Consider the following 27017-nt stretch of genomic DNA (forward strand, 5'->3'; position numbering starts at 1 on the left):
AACTAAGAAGCTTGGAACAAATGATGCACACAGAAACATGCGAATATCCCAAAACCCAGAAAACACTGGTATCCCAAATTAATTGTTTTTAGAGACAGAAATGACAGGAAAAATCCAGTAGCATTTGGGTGATCCAAATATTTAATAAAATGAATTTTAAAAAGCTTAAGAGCTAAGAAATGCTACAGACCTTAAAATAGGCATAAAACTGTCTTATGTCATTAGTTCCAATTTATTCTGCCTGTTCCTCAGACATTTTGGGGAGGAAAGCATTAAACCCATATATAACCTGAGCTACCCTGCATCATAATTAGTATGTACACAGATGATAAAGATGACAAAGATCTGAATCAGAGAGATGTTTGCTACACTACACCAAAATAACCCACGATCTTTGCATTTACTCTTCCAGTTGTGAAGAAAAGTATTAGTTATGTCAATAACATTCTTCTGCTATTCTCACTGCTGTGTTTTTCACTTTCATCCAATACAAAGGGTCTTCAAAATGTTAATGAGAAAATGAAAAGATTTTGCTACCTGAAAATGTGTATAATGACAAAATAGTAAGGATTTCAACATTTTTTTGCACCAAAATAAATACCTTAAATTCCATTTCAATGAATGTTTCTCAAGTACCCTTTTATCAGCTTGGTAAAGTTAGCTAAAATCTCACATATTTTGTCATTTCATTCTTCTCCATGGAAAGTGTAGGTGAAAGCACTCTCCTATTATGAAGAAACTTACACATGCCACCAAAATAATCAAAGCAGGAAGGAGAGGGGAGAGAGAAGTATACCTTGTAACTATAAATCATTTTTAAGACAAATGATCAATTGCACTGGCAGGGTCACTTTCCTGTGCAGAGACTACACAAAAATAACAACTCAATATAGTAAAGGAGGTTTTTGTACAGTGAACGCTGAAGACAGAAAATTTCAAGTCTTCTTATTTTATATGACATATCTTCTATCTTAAGTCAGGAAGCAATTACATAAGAGGCCACATGGGTTTATCCATTGACAGTTTTTAAAATTTTACATAAATCAGGAAAGTTATCTACTTTACTTACAAGGCCCTTAACTGCTCTGCTGAAATTCTAATTTCAAACTAAAGTAAACAAATTTTGTTTACCCAGCCACTATTTTGACCTTCATAAAGAGCTGCTCTATAAAAGGACCTAGCCAACTACCTCAGAATTACCCTTTCTTTCATGGTCACCTTTATAGACATCTTTTAACCATCTCCCCCACTAAAATTGTTTTCTCTCATAAAATCTTAACATTAGAAATATATTATGCATCTGTTTGAATATTTTGTCTGTATGTGTGTTTGTGTGTGATACATCAAGAGTAAGATATTCCCACCATTTGGGAGAGACATAACCCCAGTTTGAGTATGTATGACAAACATCAACCAAATACTCATTAGCTTACTAAGTGACAATGAGGGACAGCTGAGCCTGCAGACAGGTCAGTTTTGCCTAGCAGTGAATGTGTTTAAATAATCTGTTTAATAATGTCAAGTGAATTATAGGATTTAAAAAGTCATAGAGGAATCATTAAATTTCTGAATTTCAAAGTCATTTTTAGGGCAAATAATCAATTAGTGCTTTAAATCAAATAGTGCTTTTAAAACAAACGTTAAGTTGATGACTAAGCTGAAAAGTGTGCTTTGGATAGAAATAAAAAAGTACCTTTTGTTTTTCTTGGAACCTTCGAGACGGGAGGAGAAAATAAAAATGGCTCATTTTGTGGTTCAGAAAGGTCCGGCAACAAGGTGGCCTTGCTAGATCGAGTCCTTGTGCTACGGGAGGATTTAGTAAAACCCGCCGTGGCAAGCAATCCTTCTTCTTGGTCATTTGGTTCTTTGTGTTCTTCTGTTATTGAGTGTAATGGATGTTTTTGGCTTCGATTTTCAGTCCTTCTACTGAGCTTTTTCTCAGAGCTCATCACTATAGCAAGTTCCTCATTTGGCACTAGAATGGATTTTTCTAAAGCTTGTTTTCCCATATCGGTATTTTCAGTTCTAGCTGGGGTGTTTCTTGTAGATCTCCTCTGGACACTAAGAACTTTCCTTTTTGTGGGACTTTCTTCCTTAAAAGTCTTAGATCCTACATCTTCAGATGGATTTATTTTTCTTGGTCTACCACGTTTCCTAGGTGTGGCAGGTGTATCAAATTCTGCCTGAAGAGTCAGCTTGGATGAATCAACTTCAGAGCCTTCTATCCCATCCAGTGCACTAGCTTCTCTCTCTTTGACCCTTCTTCTAAGCTTAAGAGATAGCTCCTGGTCACTGGATATTCCATCTTGTTTATATCCTGTATTTTCCGAAACTTCTTTATTAACATGTTTCAATTTTCTGGTAGTTTTACTAGGACTTGCTACTTTACTCACTTTTAGATCATTTATAATTTCAACACTTTCCTGATTTTCTACAGATTTTTTCCTTCTTTTAGGAGTCTTTTTTGTAACAGATGAAGATGAAAGTTTAATCCCTTTAGCAGTTTCTTCAGCTGCTGGTTCCAATAGCTGAGATGATTTTAACCTTCTTAATTCTCTACCTGGAGTAACTTCTAATTCCTGTTCCACAGAATTGAAACTTTCTAATGTGTCTTTGTCAATTTCCTTCTTTCTCTTTCCTTTCCTAGAAGCAACAGAATTTTGAGGTGTTTTCTGGTTCTGAGATATTCCTTTGATATCAGAAGAGGCACTTTCAGGTGCCTCAGAAATTTGTGTTTTCCTACTTTTCTTTGTAACCGATAGCCCCAGCATCTTAGAAGAAACATCTGCTGACTCCTCTGGTTGTGTGGATCTGATACTCAGGTTTTGGATGCGTTGTCCTCTTGCCCGAGTTCTAGAGGAAATCGTGTCATCAGTCTGGCTGACATTTATAGCCATTGTACTTGTCTCCTGAACAGTCTTAACTACAGATCTTGTTAACTTGGTGGAAGACATTACCTTTTGGCTTATTAAAGGTATGTGCTTGTCAACTGACTGTTCCATTGTATCTGAAGTAATTTCCTTATTTCTTGTATCTTTAATCACATCTAATAAATTTTCTGCAATTGCCACTTTTATTGGTTCAGGCACATATGGTAATGTCTCTACTTTTTGGGACTCTTGATCACTAGTTATGACAGACGGTAAATTTGCAGTACGTCCATGATTACCATTTTCCCCACTGTGCACAAGTTTTTCCTCAGTGGCAGGGTTAGCTGTCTTGGGTAACACATTAGATGCTGCAGAGTCCCCCATCTCAACCTCTCCTTCTTCACCTTCCAGTATCAAGGTAAAGTTGCTCTGAGCCACAAAAAGTTCCCCATCGACTTCAGCAATGTCACATTCAGCAGAGTCTTTATTATCAGGTAAGTCACAAAACTGCTGCTCGATGCTATCAAAATTATATTGAAGCTTAAGAGTTCCTGAAGGATACAGCTCATTGAAAGAAAGATTCCTAGCCTCTCCTGAATCTTGAGCTTCAAGCTTTTCATGCTCAATCACCTAAAATGAATTAAAAATAAGAGACTGGTTAAAGAATTTTACTCTATATCAGAATCTAAAGCACACAGGTTTTTAATGAGTTTCTCACCCTGGTGTGTACATTTAAAAAAAAAATTTGATATGGCATACACTTATAAGTTTACTTTATAAAATAACCATTTTAAGCAATCAGACTTTCTCATACTCAGAATAATTAGAAACAGATTTTTGAGATTATGACGAATTAAACTAGAAATCCCACATTTTTAACAAAACCTTGAAAATTATTATGATACTACCAGTTATAAGAATTAAGGACTTATTGTATTCTCACCCATGAAAAAAATTAACCTGAGACAAAGAAACACCCCCAATTGTCTTAATGAAAATCCCCAAATTACCTAACTATTCACACTTTTCTAAACAGCATGATCCCCATAAGGTTGAAGAACAATTCACCTACATAAGCTCCCTTGGGCTAGACTCAATCCTCTTCCCTTTGCTGGGGCTGCATAAACCATGAAATTCCTAAGGCTTTCAAGTTCAGTACCTCTCCTGCAAGGGTTTGGTGGAAGAAGGAATGGTCCTTGCATTTACCTTTTGGTAAGGGAAGGGGAGAAAAAGGAGGAGGTAGAAAGTAACAGAGAGATCTCCTGACCAAGAAGGTAGAACATTACCACCCATCTAGACAAAGACATTTTCCCATTCCCCAAACATTCAATGAGATGACAGATTGGAAACAACCTAGAAATGAGGATTCCCGTTTACACATGCTCACAATTTTTATTAGCTTCCCAACCAAAGGAATTGGAACTTTAGCCTTCTATTGTGAGAAAACTCATAAGGATGAATATGGATAATGTGACATTTTTATGAATTAAAACTTCCCAATTTCTATATAATCAGATTTCTAGAAATAATTACAAGAGTCAGTATTCCATCTTAAATGCATTACATTAAAAAAAAAAAAAACCTTTCTGGAGTATACAGAATTTCAACACCAGCCATCTGAATATCATCCTCCCACAAGTATGCATGGGGAAAAATCTTATTTAACAATATCCACTTATTTTCAAATATATACTCTGAACAGTCTAAATGTCAAACTTGAGTCTGGAGTAGCCATTCTCTGTTGTCTTATGGCTAAAAACTTTTCATCAGAACTAAATACTGGCCAGCGCTACGGCTCACTAGGCTAATCCTCCACCTTGCGGCGCCGGCACACCGGGTTCTAGCCCCAATTGGGGCGCCGGATTCTGTCCCGGTTGCCCCTCTTCCAGGCCAGCTCTCTGCTGTGGCCAGGGAGTGCAGTGGAGGATGGCCCAAGTGCTTGGGCCCTGCACCCCATGGGAGACCAGGAGAAGCACCTGGCTCCTGGCTCCTGCCATCGGATCAGCGTGGTGCACTGGCCGCGGCGGCCACTGGAGGGTGAACCAACAGCAAAGAAGACCTTTCTCTCTCTCTCTCACTGTCCACTCTGCCTGTCAAAAAACAAACAAAAAATACTAAGCAAAAAGTAAATAACTGTGGCTTCTTTAACACAGCCTTTTTGTTTTCATGAAAACCAGTTTCCTAAAGGATGTGCTAACAAAATATTTACATACTTGCTTTTTGAACACAGATTTTTAATAGAGGTTTATATATCGTAGTCAAATAGACAAGATTATCTTCAAAAAGTTCACAATGTGTATTATGAAAATTAGGTATGGATTTCAAAGTGTTTTGCACCAAAATACTTTAAATTTTATTCTAGTTTTCCACAAACTTTTTGAAGTACTCTTGTGTATCAATTTTAGATGATTTTATTTTTTCAAATTTAAGCCAAAGACAAAAGTAAAAAATTAAAATTTTTTACATGAATTCCTTGAGTATCAGGACGACTGTCAGAAATTGGAGGCTTCTCTTCTGGTAAGTCAACACCTTCTTTTAGCACGTCAACTTCTATCTCCTGATCTTCTTTTAGGTTCAATGCAATTTCCTGGTCAAGCCTATGCTCAGAAATACTAGGGCTTTCAGAAGGAACGATCCCAAAGTTTCCACTCTCATCAGGGACATCAGCCATAGCTGAAAGAAAAAATCAGTGTTACTCTTCCTCAGTATTCTATCATTCATATTAAATATCACATATTTAATATTCACAAAGATAAAATACAGAATATAAATTTCACATATCAAAATGACACCACTAGTTTTTTCTCAACTGCAACATAATTCCTGCTCTTGCTGTGAAATTTTAATATGATAACTGTTTTGAAGAGGCTCAGTTGTTTCTTATTAATCTCAAAATTATATCCATCAGGAAGCTACTAGACAGCCAACCACTCTTATACCATTGAAGAACTGCATGAGGGGCATGCAATCTGGCTATGAAAAAGGATGAGCATGTCTCTGTTGGCAGAAAGCATCTAAATGAGCACAAAAAGTACTACCACTTACAGGCTCATCTGAAAAACTCTCCTTTCATCCTTCCTTTGCCAAGGTTCTTTGTCATTAGCAACTCTAGGTCATATTTAGGTTTAGAATTTGTGAATGATGCAAAATACAAAACACCTCAAAAGGGGAAAAACAACAGACTAACAATTAAAAATCCTTTACCATTTACTAAAAAACAATTAAAAACTTTAGAGGAAAAAATTACTAGGAAAAATATTTCACAATATTAACAGGTAATGGGGGCTCTTAGTTCTAATATACAAAGTACTAGTAAAATGAAAAATGTTGTCACCTGTCAGTTTAGCAAAGAGGATTGGGAAAATGGGTACGTTGCCTTCTATGATAGTAGTAAATTACCTCCATTGGAGAAAAATACTTAAAAAAAAATCTGTGTATAATTCTTGGCCTGGCAAGTTCAGTATTATGAATCTACCCAACTGAACGTACCAATATATATATACAGAAGCATAATCATTGCAGATGAAACAGCAAAAACAAATGATCATTCCAAATGTTTACTAAGGAGCAATTAGTTAAGCATAACTTATCAACTCTATCAAATGGGTATTATTGTTTCTATTGAAAACTTTAGTATTTTACAAAATAATAGAGGTAGAACCAGTCTTGCAGTTAAATAGAGAACTTGAATTATGAACCCAGGGTATATAATTCAAACCCCTATGCTCTTTAGCCACTGTACTTATTTCTTCTTTCAACATATGGCAAACATGCATGGGGGGGGAAAATTCGGTAGAAAAAAAATATTCATTGGATAGGTACCAAGTATTTAGCATAGTGGTCGATACCCATATCCCAGCAGTGTTTGAATTCGATTCTCAGCTCTTGCTCCAGATTGCTGCCAATGCAACCCTGTGAGGCAACAGTGATAGCTCAAGTAATAGGCAGGAGACCTGGACTGAGTTCCCAGCTTCAGCGCCAGGTTACCTCAAGTCAATGTGGGCAGTGGGGAGTGAACCCTCTGTCTCTCCATCTCTCAAAAAAAAAATTTAATGCATGAATTTGAGAGGTAGAGTCAGAAAGATCTTTTACCTGCTGGTTCACCCCTGAGATAAGCCCATCCAAATGCAGGATCCAGGAGCTTCCTCTGGGCATCCCATGCAGGTATAGGGGCCCAAGCACTTGGGTCATCCTGGCTTTCCCAGGCCATAGCAGAGAGCTGGATCAGAAGAAGAGCAGCTGGGACTAGAACCAGCACTCATAAGGGATGCAGGTGCTGCAGGTGGAGGCTTAGCCTACTTTGCCATAACACCAGCCTCAAAATTTTGTTTATTAAAACTATTAAATCCCATGTATTGTTAATTTCCCTGGAGAAAATTTACTCGTTTGTAATTTTTTCTTTCCTAATAATGAAAAAAATTGTTCTGGTCCTTAAGTTACATCTACCACAAAATAAAAATAGGTATTGCCCTGTGAAGATACCAGAGTCTCACAAGATCAAAGAGATGATTCCAAAAGAAAAATGTCATAAAATCCATCCTAAGATTTCTACTATTAGAGCCATACAATGACTTATAAGCAACCTACTGTTTAAGTAGCTGATACATCTCCTTAGAACTTGCTTATATTAAGGTTAGCTGACCAGAGAGAGTAGAGAATATTTAAGAAAATCTGGACAATAGATTCTTGTATTTTGAAAATAAATCTATTTGAAACACTAAAATGAAATAATCCCAAAGTTAAAATAACACATACATTTATTGTTATCTGCTCTAATTGTAGAGATGCAGGTTTCAACAGATGATACACCTTCATCCGAAACAGGTAACTTGGACTTCGGGGTGAGGATTTTCCTTTAGAGATAGAAATATGTAGTTTAGTGTGTGAGAAGAACCCACCTGTCTTAATCTGATTTACTTATCATTCTATTGATGAAAACTGAAGTTGAGAAATCAATACTATTCATACTCATTTTAAATAACACTGTAAAATTTATAAGTGAATAGATTAAAAATAAGTTGTGGAACATGCTGACAGTGGTCCCAATCAAATACAGGCATTTGTTATCCTTACTTTAAACATTGTGGTTAAGTCTAAGAAAGAATCAACAATACAATCCCACAAAATATCAAGTAAGTTTATAGTTAAAAAAGTTTATAGTTAAAAATGAACTAGCTGCTAAGTGGTGTATATTCACCTACATTCTAATAACCACAAACTTTATTCTCATGAGACTAGGCTCCTTGTAACTGTTGCAATTACCCATTAAACTCACTGCAACAATAAGTTTTCAAGGAACACCAGAACTAAAAATAACTTGGATAATCCTTTCACACTGGTTTTTCTCACTTTTTCCATGAAGGCCTGGAAAAGATTTCATCCAGTCTGGATTTCTCTTCTCAGAGGTAAAGCATATGTCTGAACTGAATGTGCTGAATTCGAATGAAGCAACTACCATGATCTTAATCTGGTGGATGGTTTGCTTAGTCACTCATTACTTATAATGAGCCCTTTATAATGTTTTAAAATTATCATGTTCACGAGTTACTTTTATTAAAACACTCTTAGAACGTCTCGATTACTGAAGCTGTTACTTTGTTGAATCTTTGACAGCACTGCTACTAAAAGTGCTGACAGGCAATCTATGTTCAGTCTTAAAACGAAACAAGGGGCTTTGCCAAGTGAACAAGCACTTCACTAAACACACTGATTAGTTAGCTGACTTTTCAATAAAGGAAGCAGTGCAATGGTTCATATTCTAATACAGGCTCCTCCTCTTCCTGTGAACTGAAAACCAGCACCTGCTCACTAGATCACACTTTGAATACATCACCTAGTATAACCACCTTTCCTGGCACACAGTGTCTGTGAAGTTATTTGTGAGCACAGTATTTTAATCAGTCAGTAGAAAACAAAAAGGTAGCTGGAGTCTTCTATCAACCAAATGTTAGGAACATTTGGTTCAGTACTGTCTCTACTAGGCTCCACTTTGGTCCTCTAATAGTCCTTTGTCTGATCATGTTGAGACCACTGACAGGGTGAGGGCATGATGTTTTGGTCTTCAACAAAAACAAATCACCAACAAGTATTAAGAGTTCTGCCTCAACTTGTATGTCTGCATATTTTGGAAATGTCTAGTAGCATTTTAAAATTTCATGGCAACTACTAAGTAACATACAACTGTACAACTGCACTTCTTCCAAAACAGAAAACATTACCAAAACAGCCATGTCAAAGATCAACAACAACAATCTCTTAAAAAGTATTTGAAGTTTTCTTCATAAACTTACCCTTCATGGACTGATGGTACATGAGAATCAACTCCTTGAATGGGGCTTAAATGATTTAATTCTGAAAATGCTTCCTCTCCAACTTCTAAAATGCCAATAGATCATACAAAATTATTAATTTATACTAAACAGTAGTTACTTGTTCCTTAGATTATTACTATCTTTTAAAAATTCTAGATTTATCTGAGAGGCAGAGAGACAAAAGTACAGGCAGAGCTCTCATCTGCTGGTCCACTCCCCAAATGCCTGCTATGGCCAGGACTGGGTCAAACTGAAGCAATAAGCTGGGAACTCCATCCAGATCTCGCCTAGAGAGCAGCAGGAACCCAACTACTTGAGTCATCACCTCTGCCTCCCAGGGTCTGCATTAATAGGAAGTTGGAGTGAAAACTGAATGCAGGCACTGCAATGCAGGACATGGCAGTGAGGCCACATATCCATTCCAGCATTGTTCATAAGTTTTTAGATCTGCATTTTGGTTCTTTTAGATTTATTAGCTTGGCATCAGGCTGCCAGTAGATCCTTATTCTAATTCTCTAACACTGAATAAAGAGCCCCCGTTAACTATGAATATTCATATCTAATATTTGCTACTTTGAAATGTGATTTTAAAAAAAGATTAATGTGGGGCCGGCACTGTGGCAAAGCAGGTAAAGCCGCCACCTGCAGTGCTGAGATCCCATATGGGCACTGGTTCGAATCCTGGCTGCTTCATTTCCGATCCAGCTCTCTACTGTGGCCTGGGAAAGCAGTAGAAGATGGCCCAAGTCCTTGGGCCCCTGCACTTGCATGAGAAACCCTGAAGAAGCTCCTGGCTCCTTGCTTCACATCGGCTCAGCTCCAGTCATTGTGGCCAATCTGGGGAGTGAACCAGTGGATGGAAGACCTTCCCCCCCGCCCTGACTCCCCTTCTCTCTGTGTACCTCTTTCAAATAAATCTTAAAAAAAAAAAAAAAAAAAAAAAAAAAAAAAAAAAAAACACGATGCAGAAGCAGGCATTTGGCCTAGTGGTTAGGATACATGCATCCCAACAAAACTCCTTGAGCTCAAGGCCTGGCCCTGGCTCCTCATTCCAGCTTCCTGTCAAAGCAGATACTGGGAAGCAAACGGTAAAGGCTCAAGCAGCAGGGTCCCTACAAACCACATAAGAGACCTGGATTCAGTTTCCAGGCCTGAATGTTGTGGGCATATGGACCGTGATGGGAACAGGAGTTCTCTTTAAAAAAAAAGCAAGTACATTTCTAGACATGAACAATTAATGCTTAATAAAGATACTACGTCCAAACCTTATATGTTAAGAAACCTCAATTCAGCGAGGCAGAAAATATTTCCTAAAAGAAATTACTTATGACAGATATTTATGTAAGTTTTAGCGACACAGATTTAAAGTTAGGAGTTACTTTTAAATAAACTTGTTAAATATGTACGGGGTAAGAAACAAAAATTGGCTTAATCTTCTGATCCACCAATTCTAACCTATGTCTTTGCCATTCCCCTTCCTGTGTTCTCCTGGCTCCTCCCATGCCTCCCAACATGGCATTATCCATAGTATGTGACTACAACATAGTACACGCTGAGCATATAATAATTATTTAACCTATACTTTTTTCTTATGGTGGAAAAATTCTGTTACAAATTGTACTTAGAGATATCAATGGCGATTGACTAGTTGGTAATGAGTTCTTACCCATTTGTTTCTTGAGATCTGGAGGATTATCTTCATCTTTCTCAGTTTGTTCTGTTAAATTAGCAATTTGTTCAGTGGGAGAACTTGTTGATTCAGAGTCCACAAAAATAACATCTTCAGATTCTTCTGGTGATGGTGCATCCTGATACTCTGAGGTAGTCTGATCTGATCTGGTTGAGGCACTGCTGGTTTCTTTGCTCAGATCCAGTTTCTCCAAACTTTGTGAGGAGGTATTCTGTGACCTTACATCTGTTATTTGATGATCCTTTTCAGGGCTATTTGGGAGAAATGATGTGGCTTTACCTTTGTTCTTCAGCCAATCAGTTTCTCCTGGATCGCCACATTTTTGGAAAGATGAAGTAACAAAAATTTCTGTTTTGTGGTCCTCCGCAGCCTGTTAAGAATAAGATTTTTGAAAAGAAAAAAACTGATTAGTAAGCATCAGGTTTGGACCTAAGCTATTCAATGCAATCAGACCCATGCTCTGTAATTCTCCAAACCCTCTCTGTAATCAAAATGCATTTGTGTCAAATTTATTCTTTGCAGATACAGAAGAGTTAATAATGCTTCCCTAATTCCAGAGGACTAAAATGTAAAACAGGTTAGATGATCAACTGTCACCAACTGGGCTCTTAGTAACCACTCTTAAGATGTACCCTCCTGAACAAATAACCAATTAGGAACTTAATTATAAGGGAAGGTGGGAGGAGGGGGTGGAAGAGGAAAGTGATTCAATATAGGGTGAAAAACAGCAAATTAGGAGGTCTGATATTAGTCCTATTTCTGCCAGCAAATATTTGACTTGACCATGGGCAACTTAGTGCTTTTAAAGCCCTATTCTCTTTAACTATAAATGAGGGGACTGGCTTAGCCAGTGCCCTGAAGTTTGTATCAAAACTGATGTTTTCTGATATATCCTCCTAAATACTATCAAACTTACTCCAGTGATACATTTTGTGTTCACGCCTTCTTCCATGAATGAAATTCTAGTTTCTTTAAATCGCAGAGGAGGAGTAAGAGACCGTCCAGGTGATAGAGAGGGAGATGCCAAAGGTGTTGTTCGAAGACCAGACCTTAGGATGGACTGAGGAGTAAACTCAGAAAATCCAGAAGAAGTAACTGACATGGCCAAAGTTTTGGCTTTCTGTAATAAGAATAAGTGGAATTCTACAGTTAGTATTTATAAAAAGTACACAGGGGACAGACTGGGTCAAATGAATCACAATGGTAGTTATGTTCTCATCTCTAAAAAACATGTGATTAGAAATTTTTATTTCAGATTACTGGAAAACCAGAGCTTTCTCATGTAAGGTTACAAAATTAAAAGGGCAGGGATGGGGCTGGTGCCGTGGCTCACTTGGTTAATCCTCCGCCTGCAGCACCGGCATCCCATATGGTCGCCGGTTCTAGTCCCGGCTGCTCCTCTTCCAGTCCAGCTCTCTGCTGTGACCCGGGAGGGCAGTGGAGGATGGCCCAAGTGCTTGGGCCCCTGCACCCACATGGGAGACCAGGAGGAGGCTCCTGGCTTTGGATCGGGACAGTGCTGGCCGTTGTGGCCATTTGGGGAGTGAATCAATGGAAGGACGACCTTTCTCTCTGTTTCTCTCTCTGTCTGTAACTCTACCTGTCTAATAAATTAAAAAAAAAAAAAGGGAAGGGATGAGCACTGTCGTACAACAGTTAAAACTACTTGAGATACTGCATCAATTTCAAGATGCCTGGTTCAAGTCCCACTGCTATGTTCTTCTAATCCAGCATCCTGCTAAGGCATCTGAAAGACAGTTGATAATGACTGAAGCACCTGGGTTCCTGCCACCCACAAGGTAGACCTGGATGAATTTCCTAGCTCCTGGCTTTGGCCTAGCCCAGCACTACTTATTGTGGGCATTTGGGGAGTACAGCAGAAGACAGAAGATCTCTGTCACTTTGCCTTAAAACAAAAAACTAAAACTGCATTTTTTAAAATTCATTTGACAGGTGGAGTTATAGACAGTGAGAGACACAGACAAAAAGGTCTTCCTTCCGTTTGTTCACTTCCCTAATGGCTGCTATGGCCACTGTGCTGCGCCAATCTGAAGCAGGAGCCAGGTGCTTCATCCTGGTCTCCCATGTGGGTGCAGGGCCCAAGCACTTGGGCCATCCTCCACTGCCCTCCTGGGCCACAGCAGAGAGCTGGACTGGAAGAGGAGCAACCGGGACTAGAACTTGGCACCCATATGGGATGTTGGCGCCGGCCCCAAACTTCATCTTTTTTCTAAAGGTCTTGGGTAGGGCCAAAACTATGGTGAAGCAGATAACCTGTAGCACCAGCATCCTATATGGAGTCCCAGCTACTCCACTTCCAATCCAGATTCCTACTAATGCACCTGGGAGAGCAGCAGCAGATGGCCCACATGAACCTTTCATGCAAGACCCAGAAGAAGCTCTTGGCTTCGAACCGGCCCAGCTCTGGCCATTGCTGCCATTTGAGGAGTGCACCAGCAGATGGAAAACTACTGTCTCTACTTCCCTCCCTTTCTCTTCCTTTCAAATAAATAAATGAATCTTTATAGGCTTTAGGTTATTTTCAAATTAAATTCAACTGAAAAAACATAATGCCAGTTGGCAAAATAAACTCTTAAATAATCCTTTAAAATGTAGCAAAGTCAAAGGGCCAACTGTGTAGAACAACAGAACCTAAATCAACAAGACTGTAATGTTTTAGAAAAAAATTTTCATCACATGAATTCAGCAACTTAGTAAACTGAATCCTCTGATGACTTCATATAATGAAAACAATGATTATTAGCATGTAAATTATTTAGAAGTACTGTCCTTTAACAGCATAGATTTTTAAATACCATTAGATTATTGAATTCTGCTAGACAGATTATCAGATTATATTGATTTTTCTAGACTCTTTTGGCAGTAGGTAAAAAATAACTCCTTGATTTTGTTGCACCTGGACCAATCTGAAAATATAAAATATTTCTTTTGATAGATGAAAAAATGTTAGAAATAATAGGTTTTAAGTATAATGAACATAATTTTGGTAACAGATAGTACAAATTTAGTTTTGTGGCTTCTTAGTTAATAATTTATCATGAAGGGTGTAAGAAAAAGCTATCCAAAGAGAGAATAGGAGTTAACACTATAATTTCATCAAAGGAATCAGAAAATTAAAGTGGAAAAAATGTTTTTAAAGTTATTGACTACCAGAAGGTATCAGCTATAAACAACTTATTTTCTCCTTTCTACTTGAAAAATAACTCTCCAGCTTTGTGATGAATGCTAGATTATATAACTAACCTTAACTATAAGAGGAGTTTCAAGTATGCATAATTCAGAAGCTCTGGAGGTATTCTGATGTAATTCCTTTAACTGTGAATTTAAAGGCAACAAACTGGATGCTAGATACAAAGGAGATCTTGGAGGGGTTTGCTGAATGAGCCCCAAACATTGAGAAGGACGTGCAACAGGATGAACAACCAAATCCAGCAGTCTGTAATGAGAATATACATAAAGAACAGAACAAGCCTGGCAACTTCTTTATTAAGTTATATTGAAATAACAAAAGAATTTTGTATTCCATTTAACTATTCAGACTTCCATATTCACTGATAAACATGAAAACAAATTCAATCAAGTACATTAAAGCAATCCAACCGTCACCATTAGTTCAAAAAGAATTCATCAGAAAAGAAGACAATTAGGATTTAAAGGAAACACAACTTTTATCAGTAGTTACTTAGTTATCCAATGTGCTACACCATTTATTTAATGAAGATTTAACTGCTAAGGATTTAAAATACTGATGAAAACAGGACAAAGATTCTCTGGCAATCCAATTGCTAAAATTTATTTTCAACAGCATAAAAAAAATCCTTTCATCTATATATGCTATACATAATGAATACTGGTTCTTTTATGGTTCTGAATGCAATAAAGATTAACAAAAAAAACAGCTATTTTCTTTCCCAAATAAATTTGTTGATGAAACAGAACCTCAAAATTCTCAATAGTTTTCTATAATGTTCCAGATTCAATTTATGTCAAAATGATAAAACTGATCTCACTGGTGACTTATATTAAGCATGCATAGTCCAAATAAACTTAAAGGCTTAACTTACAGATACGTAATTTAAACTCAAAAGTGAAATTTTCAGGTTACAGATACTGGTGGATCATTTGTTCAAGTCATTCCTTTCTCAACTTCATAACTGTCCACTTTATAACTATTTTCTAATGACAAAAACAGTACCACTTTACTTCCCCCAAATGCGAAAGTGGCTCAGCTGAGAATAACCACAAAGAAGTGTAGCATGCTTTGTTGCCCAGAAACAAAAACTTCTGCTGCTATGCCATCCTTGTCATTCTATCTTTTAAGTTCAGATGCAATTTTCCCAACTAGGATAAACAGATCAACACAGATCATAATTGCTTTAAAACCTGTTCTGTAGGGGCCAGCACTATGGCATAGCAGGTTAAGTTGCCGCCTACAGCGCCAGTACCCCATATGGAGGCACTGCAGGCTTCTGGCTCCTGGCTTCGGTCTGGCCTAGCCCCAGCTGTTGCGGCCATCTGGGGAGTGACCAGTGGATAGAAGACTTCCGTCTCTCTTCTCTCTGTAACTCTGCCATTCATATAAATAACTTTTTGTTGTTGTTCAGGCAGAGTGGACAGTGAGAGAGAGAGAGAAAGGTCTGTCTTCCTTTGCCGTTGGTTCACCTTCCAATGGCCGCCACACTGCAGCCAGCGCACCACGCTGATCCGAAGCCTGGAGCCAGATGCTTCTCCTGGTCTCCCATGGGGTGCAGGGCCCAAGCACTTGGGCCATCCTCCACTGCACTCCCTGGCCACAGCAGAGGGCTGGCCTGGAAGAGGGGCAACTGGGACAGAATCCGGCGCCCGGACTGGGACTAGAACCCGGTGTGCCGGCGCCGCTAGGTGGAGGATTAGCCTAGTGAGCTGCGGTGCTGGCCATAAATAACTCTTCAAAACCAAACCAAACCAAACCAAACTTCTTACTCAATGGGGAAATATTTACAGAAAGCATTTTCTTCCAAGATCAGATAAGACTGGGCACATTCAGGGTAGTATGGCCATAGACAAAGCATTTTCTTTTCTTTTTTTTTTTTTTTTGACAGGCAGAATTAGAGACAGAGAGAGAAAGGTCTTCCTTCTGTTGGTTCATTCCCCAAATAGCTGCTACGGTCGGCGCGCTGTGCCGATCCAAAGCCAGGAGCCAGGTGCTTCCTCCTGGTCTCCCATGCGGGTGCAAGGCCCAAGCACTTGGGCCATCCTCCACTGCCTTCCGGGGCCACAGTAGAGAGCTAGTTCAGAAGAGGAGCAACCGGGACAGAATCCGGCACCCCAACCAGGACTAGAACCTGGGTACCAGCGCCACAGGTGGAGGATTAGCCTACTGAGCCACGGTGCCAGCCAGAGAAAGCATTTTCTTAATAAAAAGTCTTCCCACTTGTTACTCTACATCAATCACAGCTTTAAGATCACCACCAAACCACTATCTAGACAATTACCTATGTTCTGTTCTAAATCACTTGCATTCAGATTCTGTATTTGGAAATAGTTTGTTCAATTTTATATTGAATAATCAATCCCAAGTGAATATTCTATTAAATGGTTTGCCCTATGTTAATACTGTTGTCTAAAGCTCCTATATATCAACAAAACATTTTAAGGTATCTTTTAAAGCAAATATTTAATACAGCACTAAGTCTTAGTATCTCCTCAACAATGTTTTTGAATGTGTTCCACATAAGAAATGCATTTTATATCACAAACAAAACATGAATTACATTAACCACTACCACTTACTATATGCAGTAATAATTGCCTGTTTTACTCTTACATTGAAAGATATGCCAGGCCGGCGCCGCGGCTCACTAGGCTAATCCTCCGCCTAGCGGCGCCGGCACACCGGGTTCTAGTCCCGGTCGGGGCGCCGGATTCTGTCCCGGTTGCCCCTCTTCCAGGCCAGCCCTCTGCTGTGGCCAGGGAGTGCAGTGGAGGATGGCCCAGGTGCTTGGGCCCTGCACCCCATGGGAGACCAGGAAAAGCACCTGGCTCCTGGCTCCTGCCATCGGATCAGCGCGGTGCGCCGGCCGCAGCGCGCCGGCCGCAGCGCGCCGGCCGCGGCGGCCATTGGAGGGTGAACCAACGGCAAAGGAAGACCTTTCTCTCTGTCTCTCTCTCTCACTGTCCACTCTGCCTGTCAAAAAAAAAAAAAAAAAAAAAAAAAAAAAAAAAAGATATGCCAGTCAGAATGCATTATATTTACTTACTACTCAGTTATGCAAAACAGTATGGAAAATACAGAATCAGGGAATGGAATGATTTTTATGTAAGGTAAATATTGACACCTCAGTTGGTTCTGAGTTAACACTGGCTTTAAAGGGATATCATTATTACCTCTTTAGGCCCTGAGGCCATCAGCCCCTGATAAAGCCCAGATCTCTTACAGTAGAGAGAGACCAAGAAACAGTGATTTGTGGGGAAAAATTGGAACTATTGGTTAGAAAAAAACTATGTCATTAATAATGACTTACAGTTAAAATATCTTTCTACAACCTCATGAGGGTAATTAAGGGGAAACAACCTGAATCTAATCCAAAAAATGTGGAATTCTTTCAAGCTTTGAAAATATGCACTCTATGAGGCTGGTGCAGGTAAAGCCGCTGCCTGCAGTGCTAGCACCCCGGCTGCTCCACGGCCAATTCAGCTCTCTGCTGTGGGCTGGGAAAGCAATAAACAGATGGCCCAGGTCCTTGAGCCCCTGCACCTGAGTGGGAGACCTGGAAGAAGCTCCTGGCTCCGGATCGGCGCAGCTCCAGCAGTTGCGGCCAATTGTGGAGTGACCCAGAGGATGGAGGACCTCTCTCTCTTTCCTTCTCCTTCTGTGTAACCCTAACTTTCAAATAAATAAATCTTAAGTAAATAAAATATGCACACTGTATCATAATGCACACCCCATCAACACCTTTAAGTGATTAACTTACCCCAGAATATTTCATTCTCTGTTTTTCCTATAAAATAATGTGTTTGTTTTATTTATTTATTTATTTAATTTTTTTTTTTTGACAGGCAGAGTGGACAGTGAGAGAGAGAGACAGAGAGAAAGGTCTTCCTTTGCCGTTGGTTCACCCTCCAATGGCCGCCGCGGCCAGCGCGCTGCGGCCGGCGCACCGCGCTGATCCGATGGCAGGAGCCAGGAGCCAGGTGCTTTTCCTGGTCTCCCATAGGGTGCAGGGCCCAAGCACCTGGGCCATCCTCCACTGCACTCCCGGGCCACAGCAGAGAGCTGGCCTGGAAGAGGGGCAACCGGGACAGAATCCGGCGCCCCGACCGGGACTAGAATCCGGTGTGCTGGCGCCGCGAGGCGGAGGATTAGCCTAGTGAGCCGCGGCGCCGGCCAATGTGATTCTGTCCTTGATCAAGGACAAAGAATCAATACATTAAGAGAGAATCTGCTCTCTGCTGATGACCATGAATATTTTCCAACTATTACAATGTTTTTAAATACCCACAATCACAGTTTTATCCTGTATGTAAAGCTTCAGCTTAAACTTAGCTTACTTATTCTTCTAACACTGTAAGTAAGCTGTAAAAGTATCACTGCATCTACAGCTAAGGAAGACTTTTGCAGCCCCTGCTTCACAAGAGAAAACTTTCAATATAAGCCAACGAAGAGTAAAAAATAATTAATTTAAAAAGCGGCATTCAGAGGCCAATTAACAAGGAGATGGCGCCTCATTTTTCATTAAGCATTATGGAGTTAGCAGCAATTTCAAAGTACACAACCACCTGTCATAAAATTCCTCAAGGTATTAAAATTTCAAAGATAATTAAGAATTGCAGTTAAACTTATCACTTAACACGGTGTCTTTAAGAATGACTTAATAAACTCTTACCTAGAAATTTTTTGTGATGCCTTTGAAATAGGTGTTCTGACAAATGCCTCAGGGAGCTCCAGGTCAGGGAGAGAATATGCTATAGGAGATGGTTCTTCTATTTTAGGACTACAAAGAAAATAAAACTTTTACCTTTTGATATGTATCACATAAAGCACTGATAAGAATAAACATGTCACTTTTCAATTTAAAATCTTTTTGTAAGAAAAGTAACCAAAATAAAAAGAGCTTTTCAGTTTTACATATACTAATAAACCCTGTGGCAAAGAGGGTGGATTGCTGATGAATGCTGATGTCCAGGAAAGGTTAGCAAATAGCATGACTTTAAAAGGGGTACAAAAAACATACCTATTGTAAGGTAAGATGCTATTTTTAGGTTCACTGCTGGTCCAAACCTCTCCAATTTTAGACAATACATTATTGACGAAAGAAGATCTTGTTAACACTGTCCCTGTTACAGCTTGTTTTGGAACTGCTGATAATGGTTTGGGTCTAGAAACTGTAAAATGAAGAACGCTGGATTTAATTGTATCTTTAACAAAAGGATCTTTTTAAAATGTATTTATTTGATAGAGAAGAGTTTCCATCCACTAGTTCACTTCCCAGATGCCTGCAATGGCCAGGGGCGGGGCTGAGCCAAGCCAAAGCCAGGAGCCACAAACTCAATCCCGGTACCCCACAAGGATGTCAGGAACCAACTACTTGAACCCTATCTGCTGCCTGCCAGAGTCTGCATTAGCAGGAAGCTGGGAGCAGGAGTTGGGAACTGAATCCAGACACTCCAATGCTGGAATGCAGGCATCTTAACCAAAGGCATAATTGCAAGGCTAAATGCCTACCCTAGGATTTTAATAAAAAAAAGATTGAAAACACAGATGAAATGATAAGTAGTTAAAATTATATTTGGTTTAGCCATAGCCACACAGGAATTTAACAATTTGGGATTTTAAAAGATGGCAAAAATATTATTCTGTATGTTTTCAAAGCTGGACATGAGTCCTCAGTTGAAATAAAGAGCTCTTTCATTCTATACCACACTAGCAAATACATGGCCAACAACTTCCAAGAAAGCCCTATCTTTTGGAGCAGACAGGAAAAACAAAAACAAAAACAAACAAAAACAAAAACAAAAAAACAAAACTAGGATGAATCTCAGTATGCATTAGCAATAGTGAACTAAATGTATGATTACTTCACAAAAGTAATTCTCTTTATCTTTTCTAGCTCAATAGTTTATTACATTCTTCAATGAAATCCTACCTTCTCGAAGAACCGATGATCTTGACAGAGGGTAAGGCTTAGCTCGCTCAGTGGCTAATTTTCGCTGGACTCGAGGAAGGATTTTCCCATATTGTTCTAATATGGCATTCCGAGCTACTGATCTCTCCCGCAAACGAGGATCACGATCGTTCTATTGGATATATCATAATTGTTACATATTTAGCACTTACAACATAATCATGAATATCTAGGAGTATATTCCACCTGTCTACATTTTTCTAAACCAAGGATTTCATTCATACATAATTGCTTTACCAATCTCTACCTATTAATAAACTCCAAATTACTAATAAGCCCCAATTCTTCACAAATAATGCAAACAATGATTATCACTTTTTAAAAATTTTTTTTTATTTTTTGACAGGCAGAGTGGACAGTGAGAAAGAGAGACAGAGAGAAAGGTCTTCCTTTGCCGCTGGTTCACCCTCCAATGGCTGCTGCGGCTGGTGCGCTGTGGCTGGCGCACCGCGCTGATCCGATGGCAGGAGCCAGGTGCTTTTCCTGGTCTCCCATGGGGTGCAGGGCCCAAGGACTTGGGCCATTCTCCACTGCACTCCCTGGCCACAGCAGAGGGCTGGCCTGGAAGAGGGGCAACCGGGACAGAATCCGGCGCCCCGACCGGGACTAGAACCTGGTGTGCCAGCGCCGCAAGGCAGAGGATTAGCCTAGTGAGCCACGGCGCCGGCCTGATTATCATTTATTAAACACCTATATGTATCAGGCAATATCTTACTTCACACAAGAATATTTTTATCGTTATAACCTCAGGCAGATACCATCATTTACACAAGAAGAAACTAAGATTTGGAATGTGTCCCAAGTACACTGAACCAAACAAGGAGTCTAACTCTTAAAGTTCAATGCTCTTTGTATAATATCTTCTTGTCCTCTAATGTTTTCTCTCATTTCCCTTGAAGGAATTGGTAGTGTATCAAGACTGGGGGGTGAAAAGAAGATTCTCCAAAGTCAAGATAATATAGATCAAATCAGTTATCAAACTGCAAATTTTATATAACAGACCAAAAAAGTCTCCAGTATTCCTTATTCTTTTATGCCGTTATAAAACAACCTGAATCATACCGTAAGATTAATCTTCAGAGTTTGGTTCAACTTCAAGGCAGGAATATAATTGGCACGCTGCAAATGGTGAACTAAGAGGAATTCACGATTCTGAATACTGGCACTGGACTGTAAAAATTTCACTAAACATTCCTAGGAAGAACAAAATAGACTTGTAATCGATCACTTTGTCATGAATTTGTTCTAAGATTACATTAATAACTAATTACCTGCTCAGTGTCTGTAAACGGTAACTTCAGTAAATCCTCCATTAAGCCCATTTCGTGACAGACTTCATATGTGTGCTTTAGTAACTCCTCAATATTCAACCTATTAGAATGCTGTCGCAGTAAATTCCAAGCTTCAACCATGCATCTGCAATCAGTAGTTATCAAGTTTAGCTTTAGAAAATCTATTTAAAACATTCAAAACAAGTCACCTACCTAGAGAATCTCAAAGATACTTTGCACTTACAATTTTTTTAAAAGATTTATTTTATTTATTTGAAAGAGTTACAGAGAGAGGTAGAGACAGAGAGAGAGGTCTTCCATCCACTGGTTCACTCCCCAGATGGCCGCAACAGTTGGAGCTGCGCTGATCCAAAGCCAGGAGCTTCTTCCGGGTCTCTCACGTGGATGCAGGAGCCCAAGGGCTTGGGCCATCTTCTACTGCTTTCCCAGGCCATAGCAGAGAGCTAGACTGGAAGAGGAGCAGCTGGGACTAGAACTGGTGCCCATATGGGATGCCAGCACTTCAGGCCAGGGCATTAACCTGCTGTGCCACAGCGCCGGCCCCCTGCACTTACAATTTAAAAATGAACTGAATACTAATTCCATCTGGCTTGTGTCAACAAAATCACAAGCCATCTATAGAAAGCTAATTTTCTGCTGTTCTGTGTTATTATTTAAAATGATAAATAACAACAGTACAACAGAAGTTCACGGGAAGCCAAAGCTAACATGGCCTAAACAGAACTGAAAGACGGGTGTGGTGTGACAGACAGAAGTCAGACTTCCAAGAAGTGACGATAGGAATGAAGATTAGGACAGAGAATGAGTGACTGACTGCAAGTAGATGGGAGAAAAATATTGTGCTCATTGAGAGGTTCAGGATGCAGCTTAATAGATTACTTCAGATGATTTATACATCAAGATCTGATTGTAGAGCTTTGGTCAAATTTGAAGTCAGACCCCACATGGAGGCACTGAGGCATACTTTAATGGATAAAAATATCATTTAATTGAAACAGTGTTTCTTATATAGGAGTCTCAGAATCAGGTCGGGATTCCGAGAACTTTATAAAAACAGATGTCCCATTCATAACAGACTTTTATGTAGCCCTATATGAGGCATACATATACTAGGGAAATGATTAAAAACAGAGCAAGTTTAAAACAGTATGATGATTATAATTTTTAAAAATTAAGTAAACAAAATCTACAAATGCTCATATATTTTAAAATATTTTAAAAAGTTCGGGGGCCAGCATTGTGGCACGATGGATTAAGCCACTGCCTATGAGGCTGGCGTTTCATATGCGCACCGGTTCCAGTCCCAGTTGCTCCACTTCCAATCCAGCTCCTTATTAATGTGCTGGAGAAAGCAGCGGAAGATAGCCCCTACCATGCACAAGGGGGACACGGATGAAGTTCCTGGCTCCTAGCTTTGGCCTGGCCCAGCCCTGGCTATTGTGGCCATTTGGGGAGTGAATCAGCAAATGGAAGGTATCTCTGTCTCTCTCCCTCCCCTTTCCCTGTAACTCGGCCTTTCAAATAAAATGACTGAATCTTTAAGGAAAAAGTTTTCAAAGATAATGGCAAGCAGATAACATAAAACTTAAAGCAGTTAGCACTCATAATTAAAACTCATCTGAGGAGTTTTAGTAGCTTTGTTCTAGAATTACTTGATAAAAAGTTACTCAGGAAAGCAATGACACCCACTGTTGGCATGTCAAATTCACCTAGTGATTTTTTTTTCTGAGACTAGACTATTTTAACACATCACACGGGCCATGTTAAGGTCAACAATGCAAGGAAGTAAAACGTTGACTATTCCCTAAAAATTACATCTGAAACTACCTTTTGCCTTTTTCTACCAGAATAGGCATTCTAGTGTGGTTGTTACAACCTGAATGTAGAAAAGGGATCATCTGTATCTGTGTGTAAACACCCATGATAACTTCACTAAACTATTGTATTTTTGTACTTGTATATGCTGAAATAATTTAGAAACTTTTATATCAAATGCCAGGTAAAAAATATAAACAAGAACAAAGCTGTAAGCATGGTAGTAGAAAGCATCAGAGAATTTTTAAAAATAATATCATAATGGAAGACACAAGTCTTAAAAATAAATTCCAGAATCACAAAATCCATTAGAGTGCTGTGAAAAGACAAATGACAACAGGGAAAAAAAATCTCACACCAGTTTAATTCCTAATGTATAATGAAGAGTACTTATAAATCAGTATGAAAAAAATCCCAACAGCACACAGGAAAAACAGCAAAAAGATTTAAATAAAAATGTCACAAAAGAAATAACTCTTTATGACAAAGATTCACGTTATTATAGAGAGACTGAATATATTAATGTTTTCACCTACGAGATGCATAAGCACCAAATATCAGACATCACCGGATGTTGACAAAAGGCATGGCATAAGTCAGTGAGCAGTGGGGCAGAAGGGAACAGGCACAACACTCATGGAGGACAATTTCCCTCATCTACCAATATTACATCTGCAAGTATTCTCTTTTTTTTGACAGGCAGAGTTAGAGAGAGAGAGAGAGAGAGAGAAAGAGAAAGGTCTTCCTTTTTCTGTTGGTTCACCCCGCCAAGTGGCTGCTACAGCTGGTGTGTTGTGGCCTGCGCGCTGCGCTGGCTGCTCTGAAGACAGGAGCCAGGTGCTTCTCCTGGTCTCCCATGGGGTGCAGGGCCCAAGCACCTAGGCCATCTTCCACTGCACTCCCTGGCCACAGCAGAGAGCTGGCCTGGAAGAGGGGCAACCGGGACAGAACCGGCACCCCGACCGGGACTAGAATCCGGGGTGCCGGCGCCGCAGGCGGAGGATTAGCCTAGTGAGCCGCGGTGCTGGCCATCAAAAGGCATTTTTAAAAGATCAAGAAGTCTAAGAATATTAGATAATGCAACCAAACTTAAATCTTATATTACTGTCTATTACATCGATTTCATTTTCTTAACATATGATCCAGAGTTGTTACTTTCAGAGTGTGTACTTACCTATTAAAAAGCAAAACAGTGAGGTGAAGTGTAACATCAGTACCACTGGTTACTGCTGGCTTCATTGTCTGAATATATCTGAGGGCTTGTCTGTGTTCACCCTGACTCATAAAGGCTTCAACAATCTTTGCATGTTGCCATGACTCAGGTTTTGAAGTAGCTGGGTGAAACAGAAGGTCCAAACCACTCTGTGAAATTGACATGAAAATGCTAAATTATAAGCTGTATTTAGACACAGTTGTTACTCTTTAAAAAGACAGGAAATATTAAAACCCACAAAATTCAAGATAAAACCTATTTAAATTAAGATAAAAAGAGGTGCTTTAATCTATAGTTTATTTTATTTTAAAGAATAAACGCTTTATCAAATCCCCACACCATTGAAATCTAAAAAATCCTTTAGGAGGCTGCCACTGTGGCTAGCAGGTAAAGCTATTGCCTGTAGAGCTGGAATCCCATGTGGGTGATGGTTTGAGTCTTGGCTATTCCATTTCCAACGAGCTCCTTACTACTGGCCTGGGAAAGGCAGTGGAAGATGGCCTAAGTGTTTGGGCCCTGCACCCCATGGGAGACTCCTGGCACTTTGCTTTGGCCTGGCTCAGCCATGGCCATTGTAGCCATCAGGAGAATGAACCAGTGGATGGAAAATCTTTTTTTTTCTGTCTCTCCCTCTCTAACTTTTACTTTCACAATAAATAAATCGATCTTAAAAAACAAAACAAAACAAAACAAAACAAAACAAAACAAAACAAAACACTTAGGGCTACTGTTGTGGCACAGCAGGTAAAGCCATGACCTGTGATGCATGGGATGTCAGCTCAAGACCTGGCTGCTCGGCTTCTGGTCCAGTTCCCTGCTAGTGCACCTGGGAAAGCAGTAGAAGATGGCCCAAGTACTTGGGCCCCTGAACCCACATGGGAGACCCAAATTGAAGCTCTTGGCTCCTGGCTTTGACCTGGCCCTTCCCTGGCCATTGTAACTCTATCTCCCAAACAAAATCTTTAAAAAAAAATTTCCATTAACTATTCCATATATCAATGTCAAAGCTTGCTTTGCATGCTTCATCCAATACCCTAAACATATTTCTAATCTAACAGTCACTGCATTGCACTTTTCAAAACTGTTTACTTGTTTCCTCTTTAGACAGTAGAGGACCCAGGGTTCTAAACTGTTTTTCTTTTCCATCTATTAAGAAAGACTGTGCTTAGTCCAAGTACACTTGAGTAAACCAGGTCATTTTCATACTATCTCTAGAAATAGGTTATGTAATTTCTTTCACATCAAATTTAACCTAGTGACAAATATTTTCTAAAATTATGATTAAAAAAGCCTTACATTATATGAATAAATACACTTACCTCATAGTCACTATGATCTATCAGCCAAAATCCTTGAATAAGTTTAACTTGGCCCCAAGAAATGGCAAAGGCAGTTGGAAAAGACTCAATGGAGGTATCCATTTTGTTTGGAAAGGAATACATAATATCGAGTAGCAAATAAATGGTCTTTTCAAAGGATTAAGGATAATAAATAAAAATTGCTATATATATTTGGGAACAGGTAACAACAGAATGTATCATTAAAATAGGACTGAAAGATTCAAGAAAATTTTGTTAAGATTTATTTTCATTTTATTTGAAAAGCAGAGAGACAGACATGGAAACTGGCTGACAGAGACCCTAAATTGTAAGGAACCACTCATTTTTAGATGAAGAAATTAACTACAGGGTCCAACATTGTGGCACAGTGGGTTAAGACACAACATGTGATGCTGGCATCCCCTACTGAGTGCAGGTTTTAGTCCTGGCTGCTCCACTTCTGATCTAGCTCACTGCTAACGGCCTGGGAAAGCAGTAGAAGATTGCAGCCATTTTGGGAGTGAACCAGGAGATTGAAGTTCTAACTCTGTCTTTCAAATAAATAAATAAATCTTTAAAACAAACAAACAAAAAAAGAAAAAGCAATAAAGAAAAAATGACTACAGGGCCCCAAAAATGCCAAAGGTAATTTTAAAGTAACTTAGTTATAATGTGTTCATTTTAAGCACTCAACACCATTACTAAGAACCATTTGTCAGTAACATTTTTAGAGTAGCTGTTCTTAACTTTTTGAGTGTCTTGGACACATTTAAGAAATAAAATCTAATGATCCAGGCTGATGCCATGGCATAGCAGGTAAAGCGGCTGCCTGCAGTGCCGGCATCCTATATGGGTACTGGTTCAAGTCCCAGCTGCTCCACTTGCGATCCAGTTCTCTGCTACGGCCTGGGAAAGCAGTGGAAGATGGTCCAAGTCCTTGAGCCTCTCAGCCCACGTGGGATACGTAGGCAATGTGGAAGAAGCTCCTGGCTATTGGCTTTGGAACAGGCCAGCTCCAGCTACTGCAGCCAACTGGGGAGTGAATCAGCAGATGGATGACCTCTCTCTCTCTCTGCTTCTTCTCTCTCTGTGTCACTCTGACTTTCAAATAAATAAATAAATCTTTAAAAAGAAAAGCTAATGAACATATCCCTAGAAAAATAAACATAAAACAAAATTTTGCACAGTTTTCAGTTAAATAATAGGCCATGTGAACCCCAGAATCTAGGTTAAAAACTTTTCTATCATAAAAAAGAAAGATTTCAAACAAATTTGAGATTGGATTAGGAAATTCCTAATGCTCTGAAATTTTGTGACTTTGA

The 27017-nt window shown here is 39.3% G+C and overlaps 1 protein-coding gene across 3 annotated transcripts in view; it reads right to left on the reverse strand.

Annotated features, from left to right (window-relative positions):
• AHCTF1 (AT-hook containing transcription factor 1) overlaps positions 1-27017 on the reverse strand; it is a 78066-nt gene that overhangs the window by 4468 nt on the left and 46581 nt on the right. For all 3 annotated transcript variants that reach the window (XM_008268157.4, XM_017347697.3, XM_070055630.1), the window contains exons 20-33: positions 25696-25842; positions 24338-24525; positions 21328-21472; positions 21119-21250; positions 20018-20168; positions 19106-19256; positions 18758-18865; positions 14136-14328; positions 11788-11991; positions 10848-11241; positions 9161-9245; positions 7626-7723; positions 5335-5543; positions 1694-3500 (exon numbers count right to left, since the gene is read on the reverse strand). In XM_008268157.4, coding sequence (XP_008266379.3) covers positions 1694-3500; positions 5335-5543; positions 7626-7723; positions 9161-9245; positions 10848-11241; positions 11788-11991; positions 14136-14328; positions 18758-18865; positions 19106-19256; positions 20018-20168; positions 21119-21250; positions 21328-21472; positions 24338-24525; positions 25696-25842 — 4012 coding nt within the window. The remainder of the gene's footprint in view (positions 1-1693; positions 3501-5334; positions 5544-7625; positions 7724-9160; positions 9246-10847; positions 11242-11787; positions 11992-14135; positions 14329-18757; positions 18866-19105; positions 19257-20017; positions 20169-21118; positions 21251-21327; positions 21473-24337; positions 24526-25695; positions 25843-27017) is intronic.

Source organism: Oryctolagus cuniculus, chromosome 13 (genome assembly GCF_964237555.1).
Source record: "Oryctolagus cuniculus chromosome 13, mOryCun1.1, whole genome shotgun sequence".
Taxonomy (NCBI): domain Eukaryota; kingdom Metazoa; phylum Chordata; class Mammalia; order Lagomorpha; family Leporidae; genus Oryctolagus; species Oryctolagus cuniculus.